An 11924-nucleotide genomic window follows, 5' to 3' on the forward strand; every position below is an offset into this window, starting at 1 on the left:
GAAGATAAAGAGCCGGAGACGGAGCAGATGCACTGGCAGGAGCTGAGCTCAGGCGTTCTCCTTCTGCCTCCTGCCTCTTTTGTTGCCTCGACACAGATGAAAATCGGACGAGCGTGGGCAGGGTCGGCCGCCGTCGCCATCGCCACCGCCTCGCTGCGAGCCTCTCATCCACATCCTGTCAGCTGGAGCTGCATGCTGGCTGTGTGCAGCAGGCTAACGGTGGGCTAACGGGGCTGGGGGGGGGGAAGGGGGGGACTGCAAGGCTCTGTTGCAGCCAGAAGAGACAGAGGGGTGGGGAGGGGGGAGCAAAAAAAGGAGGAGGGGCTGTGGTGGTGAACTGGTGGGCTTCCTCTGCCTTACAGACACATATTATTGACTTGCTAATTGGATGAGGCACTCTGAGGAGAGGATGCCGTGAAGGAGAGGAGCTGTTCTCCAGGGGGAGAAAGGAGCACACGGATGCCTCACTTGGGTCGCGTTTATCTGGATACTATCATTTTTTGGGGGGGTTGATGTAGAATTCTGGAGGAGACAACAACAGATGTTTTCCAGCATCTCCCGGTGACCCTCACGCTGTGCAGACATAATTGTATGCATGACATTGTCGAATGGAGGCTCCAGTTGCCAGACGCTTCGTGACATGTGAATGATTTTCCTCTGGATGTTTTTTTCTTTCTTTTCATTTTTACACATTGTTCTCTCGCGCTCACCTCTTCTCCCCCTCAGACCGGATTCTCTTTTCCTCCCCCTTTCCTTTCCTTTGCTCCCAGCCTTGTTTGGTATGGCTGTTTGATCCGAATTAGAGTCCGATGGTGATGAAAATTCTCCAATAAATCAAACGCACAAGGAACAGTGTGATGGATGTTCTCAGAAAATGAAGGTACGGCTCGATCAAAACTCTGTAGTACGTCGGCGTTCTTTCGACATGCATTTTGAGCCCGGTGGAGTGAAAGAGAAGGATCAATTGAATTTTCAAGACTGTTGCATAATTCCCGTCTGAAGTTATCGCATTGATATAGCGAACAGGGATGTCTTGTGTGCTGCGTGTCTGCATGTCAGATTGGTAGCAAATGAACAGGTTTGAGAGAGGAAAGGAGATATTATGAATGAATCAGCCATGAAGAGCAGCAGTAGCAGCATCAAGTGAGGAGGAGAAGTGGATTAAAGAGTCTAGACTTGTTTGACCTGTTAGCCTAAACTACAAAAACCAGGGATTTCCTGTTTTAAACACATTGTGCACGAGGCCTAATGTGAGCTAGAAGCTAATACAGAAGATCAAGTGCCTGTCTTTAATCTCAGATCTTCTCACTCTTCTTCCTCAGTCTTGTCCTGGTTGCTATGGCTGAGAGTTTGAGGACTTAAGGCCAAAGTTCAGGGGACACCGTGCTGAAGTCTCCTGTCCCAATGAGCAAGGCAGGCAACCCACAGAGACGCAACACCTACCTCATCTCTCTCACGCTGGTCAAGGTTGAGCCCGTTTCAGAGGATGTAGCCGGGAACCAAGAGGAGGCTCTTCCCCAGGGGGAAGGGACCCCAAAGCAGGAGGAGAAGAAAGAGGAGAAAGAGGTGAACGATGCCGCCGAAAAGGAGGAAAGGTCTGAACACACACAGGAGGTGAAGAGAAGAAGCACACCGGTGGAGGGAGAGGAAGAAGCGGAGAAGTTGCAGGTCAGACATGGAAGTCCTGTCAAGAGCTGGCAGACGCCCGAGAGGTTGGACTCTCGCGGGCCTCCAAAAGACGACGTTCCAGCTGGGAAAAGCAAAGACGCTTCTTTTGTACAGCCGCCCATTCGACAGATGATCAAAGTTTACGGCAGGACCACCTCCGAGGGAACGGTGCGGCGGGAAGGGTCACGTTCGGAGAGCCTTCGCCCCAAGACAGAGCTCTACAGGGAGCCCCCGGTGCTGTTCCTGAAGGGGGAGAATGGAGCGGACCAGAACAGCCGTTCCCGCTGCAGCCTTCCTTTTCCCATCCTGCCACAGGTGGCCCAGCGTCCAGAAGTCCCCATGAGATCACATTCAGGTGGAAACTCTGTGGGCTGGAGGGACCTCAGAGAGGCCAGCGCGAGCCTGTATCAGTCCACCAAGACTTTAGACCGCAGAGACAACCGCATCGGGGACCATTCCCCATCAATGGCAGCTACGACTCTGGGTCCCTACAGGGCATCCTGGGCTGATAGCGATGGTAGGGGCACGCTGATTCGTCCGATTCCCCCCGCCAGTGGAGGATTCTCAGGCGTGATGACCAGGGAGAGCCCTCAGGGGGAGAGATTTAAAGCCTCTGTTTCTTACCCCGCGCCTCCTCAACGGAAAGAAACAGGTCGCACCTTGGACAGCAGCGACCTACATTCGGCCCCAGAGGACCTAAAAAAGGGGAAGGAGGCCCAGGACGGAACCATCCAGCGGGCTCCCCCTCGTGACCGGAAGATGCTGAAGTTCATTAGCGGCATTTTCACCAAAAGCACGGCTGCGCCTGCGGTCAGCACCGCGAGCTCGGTCTGTACGGCTGCAGAGAGGGGCTCAAGTGAGGAGGAGGGTAAGGCCTTCAGAGAGAAAATAAGAATTACTGTAAGGTAAAAAAAGACCAAAACTTTCCCAATGGAAACAGTCATTAAGACTTATTCATATTTAACTTGTGGCCGTCGATCTTTGACCTCAGTCCAGAGAGTAATAAATATTGAGTATTACTCATTTATTTAACCCTGAAATTTCATTATTAAGTTTAAAAGTATTAATTGCTCGGTTTCCATTCGGTCTAATTTAAATGCAGACCTGAAATATCAAACTGTATTTATGAGTGTTTGTCTTTCATTTATAGATCAACATGGCTATAGCCATGATCTGTAACCCCGATTATCTAATGAGAGAATAAAATCTACCTATCAACACATTTATTATGTTTTTCAGTAAAAAGGAAAAATCCAAACCATTTTTTTTTCAGAAGAAGAAGCTTATTAGCATAGTTTTGAGGACACTTTCTGGATAATCTTTGGTTTATTTTGTTGCCTCGACACAGATGAAAATCAGACGATGAAGCATCACCAGCTTAACTGACAGATGCCTCTTCATTGCCTGAAGGTTCCATCAAAAAAACGCGATAAATCATCCCCTGAAAGCCTAACAGGAAGGAATAATGGCCAGAATTTGCTACAAATCAGAACCAAAGTCGAATTGTGAACTTTATTAGTGCGGCATTAAAGACGGATTCATCTTCATAGACGTGTTCAACACAATATCACCTGTGTTTTTGGAGTAAGCTCAGAATAATGCGTCTGTAGTAAGTGGGACATGAATAATTAAGGTTGTGGATACACAGAGCTGTGTTCATCAGAGGGGAGCGGGATCCTGCCACTTCCTGCTCTGTGCATAGAGTTAATCAGCCTATAACTGGACCCTATTCATCCATCCATGCCATACCTCATTTGTGCTCTCAAAGATAATCACTGCTCTTGGCCTGTACATGTGCATTTATACATATACATGTATATTTACTGCAAAACAGCAGAGAACATTTTTACAACATCATCACCGCGTGTGTGAACGTGTTCATGTATAATCAGGTGGATACGTCTCATCCCTGTATCCATGAGACCATTTATTGTAGGAGACACAGACTGGAGACTTCTGGAAAATGGAGTTGCCATGGCAACAGCAAGCCATGAGAGATGCTATTTGGTGTGCGGTGTGACGCGGTTGATGGAGGGCAGCGTTGGGGGTGGCGGGGGTTGCCCAGAGATGAGTGTCTCCCCATGGTGGCGGCCATTGTTGTGGCTCCGCCCAAACACGATGTGCCGTGACGGCTTTGCGTGTGTGTGTGTGTTTGCGGGCGTGTGTCTGTGTGTGTAGTTGTGTGCTTGTTTTTTGTGTGTGTTCACACATATCTGTGTTATCAAGGGTAGTTTAAGTGTCAGTGTGGGCCATTTGTCTTTGTATTCAGCTGCTTATCTGCAGGTGTCCTTCAGAGCAGCGAGCGTGTGCACGTGTACGTGTGCTTCAGGCTGTTTGTGGGAGGTTATTATTGGTCTTTGGGTGAAGACTTAAATTAAGGGTGAAACACACACTGAGATTATTTTAAGATTGGTATTGGAGTTAGGTATTGGTTCAAGCCGCAAATATGACATAAATAACCAATAACCAAAGATAGCTGTACACCGTGTGTGCGTGTGTGTGTGTGTGTGTGTGTGTGTGTGTGTGTGTGTGTGTGTGTGTGTGTGTGTGTGTGTTCCAGTGAATTTCTACTCTAACTGGCACCTTTTGCGATGTTTCAGCTCAGAACAGCTTGAAACCTCAGAAAGACTTTCAGTGTATAAAAAACAGTCTCGGCAGGAATTTATTGTAAGACACATCATCAAAGGCATCATGGTGATCAGGAAACGTTTCATTTGCGCGACAGCAGTGAACTTCTTTGTCTTCTCTCAACACGACACAGTTATGCAAATCCACAAAAGGCTAATTTTAGAAGATCATTGCCAAATATAAGATATACTTGCTGCAATGACTCATAATAAACCCACACAGGCTGGTCACGCTTCTCATTTTACTCAACTTTTTGCTCACATAAGATTGAGTAGTAAACACATACACAAGTAATAAAAGCATTATTTTCTAAATGAGTCCTAAAAAATTAAAGCCAGAAGCTGTGGAGTGTCTCTTAATGCCAGGGAGGGTTAAAGATTTATGAAACTCTTAACTCGTGCAGACTTGTAGGTTTGTAAACTTGACTGGATCAGTGCCTGGAAGCTGCCACCCCTGCACTCACAGGGAGGCCAAATAGAAAAAGTCAAATAAATAAACCAATAGTTTAGCAGACAGACTAGCTTAGCACGACGTACAGTAGCTGAAATAAATATGGTAAGCACAGAATTGGAACATTTCTCATGAATGAATCCCATTCCATTCTCTTTTAATTGTTACTTTGTCCTCAGTTGTTTGCACCAGCAACCAAGAATGGACCATGAGCCAGCCTATCCAAGAGCTGCACCTGGTAAGAACACAGCCTTACCGTTAAACGCTGCAAATATAGGGTTTAATCATATTTTTTTCTCTCCTTATGTCCTTCCATTCAGGGTGTTTTGGGAGGTCGGTGCAGCGGAAAATCGGCTCTGGTACACCGCCATTTAACAGGAAGTTACTTGCAGGTGGAGAATACTGAGGGTTGGTGTCTTTTCCTTTGGTTCTGAAACGCCGTGTGCACGCTGGGATGCATTTATCCGCAGGGGGAAAAGGTTTATAATAATGGTTGTGTATTTGCAGGGCGCCAGTATTTCAAGGACGTTCTGCTTGACGGACAGAGTCACCTGCTGATAATCAGAGAGGAGACAGAACTCCCAGGAGCTCAGGTCAGTTGGAAGACCTAATGATGTCACTTAGGCCTCTTGGTCCACCTGCTCCTCTTGCATTGTGACAGCTCCTCTCCTCCTCGTCTCTCCAGTTTGCCACTTGGGTGGATGCTGTCATCTTGGTTTTCAGTTTGGAAAATGAGGCCAGCTTCCAGGAAGTTTACAAAATCTACCACCAGCTCGCCGCACACCGGCCCATCTCTGAGATACCCTTCGTTGTGGTCGGCACTCAGGGTCAGACGCATATGCGGTTAGGACTGGTTAATGTTCAAAAATGCACAGCTTTGCTGAATTTGATTGTGTGTCTAGATAAGATCAGCAGCACCAACCCCAGGGTAATTGATGATGCCCGAGCCAGGCAGCTGTGCTCAGATGTGCGTCGCTGCACGTACTACGAAACCTGCGCCACGTATGGCCTCAACGTGAACAGAGTCTTCAATGACGGTATGTGTCATTATGGCAACAATTCTCCTAGGAAGGATGCTGCAAATGCTTGAGGAATGTTGACTGTTTTGTATTTACTTTACTCCACAGCTGCTCAGAAGATTATAATGGCTAAGAAGCAAGCTGCTCTGCTGGCTTCCTGTAAATCTCTGCCAAACTCTCCCACCCATTCAGGAGGCTCTACCCCAGTCTCTGGTGTTTTCCCAGGGCAGGTAGGGCCGTTACGGGCCGTCATCTTGCTAATGTTCTTATTTTTCTTTTTAAATGGACTCTTTTTTTCTTCCTCGGTAGGCCAGCAACGGTGGTCAGAGCAGTGATTACTCTTCCTCGCTTCCCTCCACACCTGTAATCAGCCATAAAGACATTAATAGGACCAGTAAAGGGGAAAAACAGGAAAAACAGGCCACGCCCGGATCGGTCCGTAGTGCCACCCGGAGACGGACCCCTCGATTTGCGGTATTCGCTTGTCATCTCTCGTTCTCCCTCTCTCTTTTAACTAATCGGGCACTTGCTGTCTGCTCAAGCAATTCCCATGTTTTGTAATAAGGTTTGAAAAAATATTACTGGACAACCAGTGTGGCCTTCCGTTGAATCTGAAATCTCAGAACAGTGCATTGTGCTTGAAAAGTGGCTGAAAATGATCAACACAAATGCTGGTAATCGAGGAAGCTGGGTAATATTCCAGTAATCAACAGGTCAGACGGATTCCCAGCACCCATTAATCTGAGTACTCAAGATGACCAAAGCAGCGACGATATTGATACAGTTCAGCACAAACATTATCCCCTTTTCTAAAAGCTTCTAGTGTCTTTGTGATGAAGCACGCTGCCACCCTTAAGGTAAACTGATGCACCTGTACTTGTCTGTGTAGGGCCGGAGAGGAAGTGACTCAAACAGAAGGAGTGCAGATTTTAAAGGAGACCTGGGCAGTGGACGCTCCATTCCCATTAAACAGGTAGGACACGCATTCACACAGAGACATGTTGTAGCTTGTGACCCTCTGTAGAGGACATGGCCCCAGCAGCGGCCCGCTCAGGTTGAAGTGTGAAGGCTGCGTGGCCACGTGGCGTGATGGAGTGTGACATTCCATACTGACCCGATGGCACCTGAAGAAGGACAGATGCTGTGTTTTGGCAGCCTGGTGTTGCTGGAATCCTGAGAAGAGGGATGAGAATTTTTCCATTAAATATCACTCTTGGGCTTTTATCACCTCCTTCAGGGCATCTTGCTGAAACGCAGCGGGAGCTCGCTCAACAAAGAGTGGAAGAAGAAATATGTGACTCTCTCCAGCGATGGCATTCTCTCCTATCACGCAAGTGTTAATGTGAGTCAGTGTGTAAACAAAAAAGCCCCTCGGAACGCCAGTCACGGCTCAGGCTCGATGGTGACAGCTGCTGTTTGGCTTGGCAGGACTACATGCTGAACGTCCCCGGGAAGGAGATGGATCTGCTGCGGGTGACAGTGAAGGTGCCGGGAAAACGTCCACCTCGCGCTGTACCACCCAGCGGCCTTCTAGTTGGGCTCAATGGGAGGATGAAGGATGCACAAACACCTGAAGGAGTCAGCCTAGGTAAAGATATATATATATATATATATATATATATATATATATATATATATATATATATATATATATATATATATATATTTGCATTTTAAGTTGTTTACTTAAGCAAAAAATTGTCCAACAATCTTGGAAATGTTTAGTCCCAGTAAGTGCCAGCAGCATTCTGCAAGTGGAGGAGATGGAAGGACTTGGTGGTCCAGTCTTCCTGAGGAATAACCGAGGTGTGCAGCGATGTGCCTCAACACTGTCTAACCATGCTCAGAGTGTTGGTGAGTTAAGAAACTTTCAAAGTCTATAAATCTCTAAAAAATGTATCTTGGGACACTAATTTGGTGTCTGTCGGCATTCATGTCGCCAGACTCTGCAGTTGAGGGTGTGTCCAGCTCCTCCTCCACCAAAGATGTAGGTTCCTCCTCCCCGCTGACGGACAGGAAGAAGCATCGCAGGAAGAAGAGCATGAACCAGAAAGGGGACGCAGCCAGTGGCCAAGCAGATGGTAAACATGGTTTATATTTACTATTTAGCAAGAAACTGTTGGATATGAATTATTCAATAAAATCTGTCACATTCTATCATGATTTTCTTTCTTCCCCCCCCTCGCACAGCCAAACGCAAAATGTGGAAGATTAAAAGCTTTGGTAGTCTAAGAAACGTAAGCAAGACAGGTAATTGTGATATTTGCATATTTTGTCAGGGACAAGAGGATTCTTAAAGGATTTTCTGTGAATACTTTCTTTATGTATAATTTACTGGAATTCTCTAGCTTAATTACTAAAGCTTACTAATTTTACTAAAACTGTACAACTTCCCACCTTTGTGTTACCTCATTTATAAGCTGAATAATGTTGTTTTATCCGAGTGTTTTCTGTGTATGTTGTTCAGATGAGGATAACTTTGAATTCCTTATCGTGTCGAGCACTGGCCAGACTTGGCACTTTGAAGCACAGAGCGCCGACGAGCGGGACTCTTGGGTCCAGGCCATTGAGAGCCAAATCCTGGCCAGTCTGCAGCTGTGTGAGAGCAGCAAAAACAAGGTACGAAACTACAATTACAATGCGTAGATGTAAATCTAAGGAAATTCCTTAGATTCATGTGTGTTTTTCTTTTACACCAATATTTCTGTGTTTGGTTTTAAATTGAATGTTTCTCCTGTACAAACTCCTCCACTTTCATTAAGTTATTTTTGGAAACAGAGGTACTATTTAACGCTACGCAATCCAAACTTAGAGCTGTTGCTATCCACCTTTAGTTATATTTTTATGCCATTTATTTGTACATTGAGGATAACATTTTTTTCCTCATATTTGAAGCTGGCTTTTTAATTTAAGACAGTTAAATTAAAGATTTAAGCCCATCAAAAAACCTAATTAAATTTACCATTACAAAAAGCACAACATCTAAGGAACTGTAGGCAGGCCTGATAGTGCCAAGCTTTTATTTCTGAGCAGAATTATTTTAGTCTTTTTGCACCAAGTGTCTTAAGCCATTTTTAAATGTCATAATAATAATATATTCCACTAATGGAGCTCTGCTGGAACATTTTTGATTGTGTAATTACAAAATTTAGCAGCGCTGATTTCAAAGAGGGGTTAGGTTTCTTATATTAATAACACGCGTTTCCCACAGACTCGCAGGAACAGCCAGAGTGAAGCATTGGCTCTGCAGGCCATCCGCAACGCAAAAGGCAACAACTTCTGCGTCGACTGCAGTGCTCCGAGTTAGTTACAACATATCACTTTTCTCCCGCATGTTCATATCGGTTACATTTGTCTTTGCATCTCACTGTAACCATATTGCTCATCCCCACCAAGCGACATTACCGCACTTTTTTTCACTGAACAAAAGTGACCCTTAATAAATCTATAGGAAAATATTTCTGGCATACTGGCTGAAGATTTAGCACATTTGCTAGGAGGCTACATACCTAATTCAACCCATAACATTAAAATCAAGTTTCAACCCTTAAACATCCCCTTAAAGTCATGAGGTCCAAATCAAAAATGTCCTCACTGTGCAGGTGATTATTGTGGTCCTCACTATGTAACATGTGCGAGAACACACACACAGACACACACCAAAACTTAATTGTTTAAATTCTCCTCACAGATCCAACCTGGGCGAGTCTGAACCTCGGCGCTCTCATATGCATCGAGTGTTCGGGCATCCACAGAAACTTGGGGACCCACCTATCACGCGTTCGCTCCCTGGACCTTGATGATCTGCCTCGGGAGCTCACGCTGGTTTTAAGTGCCATCGGCAACCACCTGGTAAACAGCATATGGGAGGGCCGCACTTTGGGCCGCCGTAAGCCAGCCCCTGATGCTACACGGTAAAACACATTCAGCAACTTGTATGAGTCGACAGGATGTATGAGGTCCGCTACCTGTTGCTGAATTTTCAGAATTTTCTCCACATTTTACTTCTCCAGGGAAGAACGGGAGTCGTGGATCAGGGCCAAATATGAGCAAAAACTCTTTGTTGCACCACTGCCTCCTCCTACTCCTGGTGAGGGCCCTGATATCACGCTGTCCGGGCGTCTCCTCTTGGCAGTGATCGAGCACAACCTCCCAAAGCTGTTGCTCCTTTTGGCTCACTGCAGTAAAGAGGACATTAATGGCCCGCTCAGCCTGGCCCTCTCCTCCAGGTCGCTCTTAGCGCTGAGACTCCCGGGCTCTGCCCTGCACGCTGCCTGTCAGCAGGGTGATGTGGTGATGACACAGCTTCTCCTGTGGGTATGTGAAATATTCAGCATCAACACAAGCACACGATTGAACACTGAAAGGCCACAACGAATATCCCTTATAAAAGCATTCAAATGTTTGAAAATATTGGTTGGTTCATTGTACATTATTAATTAGCTCAAGCCAGACATCTCAAAACCTCATACTGACTCAGCTGCTCACTAATCTGTTCTGGAACTGCGTTGGGTGAAAGGTGGATGCTGCTGCAGTGAAGCTTGTCTTTTTGAGAGATATTTCACAACATCTAGCATGCATTCTTTCAGAAAGTGGCCTCCAGTAAATGTGTTTTTACAGTCCCATTGCAATGCTTCTACTTCTACTACTACGTCTATGTTGAGTGCTTGGGGGAAAAAGTGCTCAGAGAGCCCTTTGATGAGCTGTGGATCTGGTTTGCATCCCTCATGCTCTCATGCACAGTTCTTTGAATGCTTGGTTTCCCCTTTAGGTTGTTGTCTGACTATCATCAATCAACTCAAAACTCACATGTGGACATTTAAGTCGATGTCCACAGGAGGCCACATAAAACCCACTGATGGGCAGTATCCAGTCCGCAGGCCAGCAGTTTGAGAACTCATGAAAGAAAAGTTGACTAGTCATTATTGGTAAATGCGCTACTCCAATCCTCTTCAAGAGAACATATTAAGGAGAAGACAAAGATGGTTAACACAGTGTTACACCAGATGACTCAGCATACCCTTACAGGAGGATCAATAATTTTAAGAGGCACTTACACAAAGCCAGTTGTATTCGATTCATTGTGCAATAAAACCTCTAATCTATTCCTTTTAAAACCTGTTTTTGCCTCATCAGTATGGCTGTGATGTTCGATATCGGGACACTCAGGGGCAGACGGCGCTGGCTCTGGCTCGCTGCGCAGGGAGTCAGGAATGTGTTGACGTCTTGCTCCAGCACGGATGCCCCAACGAGCCAGCCACCGCGCTCTGTTTCACAGGGCCCGCGCCATCCGGCCGGCCGGTCTCCACCACGCTGAAGCTCTCGCACAAGAGCGGCAGCCCCAGCTTGACTTACAGCACTTCCAGAAGAGCGGTGTCGTAATTTGAATAAACGGTGGCCCAGCACTTGTTCGTGTCTATACCCCAACTTGGGCCTGTAGGTTTGCAACCGCCAGATGGAACCAGCAGGACAGATGTTGCACTTCCTGAGACTTCTGCTTGTGTGATTTAACCAAAAAAAAAGAGAAAAAACGAGAGATTTTACAGATTCCGCTGTTAAATGAAAGAACATTACAGGTTTCTAGGAATGCGTGGCGCTGTCTAACAGCTGGTTCGATTCAAATCTGTCATGCAGCCAATATTCTATAACCTGCAGTTAGGAACAGATACTAAGGATTTGTTGAAGCGAAGACTCTGCTGTTTGAAGTCCCACGTATGATCTTCTCCCCCCCCTCACAATTTAAATTCAGAGTGCATATCATACCGTGTTATGTTCTTTCAGTACATAAATAATGTTGTGTAAAATAATTTAAAAAAACACTTTATAGTGGCTATAAAAGAGGCTGTTCTTAAAAAAAATAATAACTGTAGAGAAATCCATACCTAAAAACATATTATCATTCTATACATTTAAAAAGTGCATAATTTTAAAGATAGTTATTGTATGATTTGTACAGTCGGGTCTGTGTATACCACTGAAATGCAGATCTGTTAACATCACAGAGTGCGTTTTCTGTGCTACGCCGGTGTTGCGGCATGTGAGGTGAAAACCACAGCTTGTGTCATACAGACAACGCCTTGACTTTTGGATTGAATGTATTTAAAAAAAAACAAAAAAAACTGCTCAGAGTTCATGATTTCAAAGACTAATATGTTTCCA

The 11924-nt window shown here is 45.7% G+C and overlaps 1 protein-coding gene across 1 annotated transcript; it reads left to right on the forward strand.

The window, feature by feature from the left end:
* Nucleotides 1-313: 313 nt before the first annotated feature.
* Nucleotides 314-11654, forward strand: LOC101072061 (arf-GAP with GTPase, ANK repeat and PH domain-containing protein 1-like). The gene is made up of 20 exons (XM_029826127.1): nucleotides 314-880; nucleotides 1323-2536; nucleotides 4926-4984; nucleotides 5067-5154; nucleotides 5254-5339; nucleotides 5432-5573; nucleotides 5649-5783; nucleotides 5874-5995; nucleotides 6075-6239; nucleotides 6655-6738; nucleotides 7003-7107; nucleotides 7194-7353; nucleotides 7491-7619; nucleotides 7709-7846; nucleotides 7956-8015; nucleotides 8233-8384; nucleotides 8977-9067; nucleotides 9457-9679; nucleotides 9779-10082; nucleotides 10902-11654. Exons 2-20 carry the CDS (start codon nucleotides 1405-1407, stop codon nucleotides 11145-11147), a joined length of 3621 nt encoding a protein of 1206 aa, XP_029681987.1. The 5' UTR covers nucleotides 314-880; nucleotides 1323-1404; the 3' UTR covers nucleotides 11148-11654.
* The last annotated feature ends 270 nt before the right edge of the window (nucleotides 11655-11924 follow it).

The sequence above is a fragment of the Takifugu rubripes genome, chromosome 19 (genome assembly GCF_901000725.2).
Source record: "Takifugu rubripes chromosome 19, fTakRub1.2, whole genome shotgun sequence".
NCBI classification, from domain to species: Eukaryota; Metazoa; Chordata; class Actinopteri; order Tetraodontiformes; family Tetraodontidae; genus Takifugu; species Takifugu rubripes.

Excerpts from the sequence above, each read along its gene's own strand:
- LOC101072061 (XM_029826127.1), top strand. The coding sequence starts at position 1,405 with ATGAGCAAGGCAGGCAACCCACAGAGACGCAACACCTACCTCATCTCT. Across the intron at positions 4,985-5,066 it reads CTATCCAAGAGCTGCACCTG|GGTGTTTTGGGAGGTCGGTG; the intron begins GTAAGAACACAG and ends CCTTCCATTCAG. Across the intron at positions 7,108-7,193 it reads CCTATCACGCAAGTGTTAAT|GACTACATGCTGAACGTCCC; the intron begins GTGAGTCAGTGT and ends TTGGCTTGGCAG.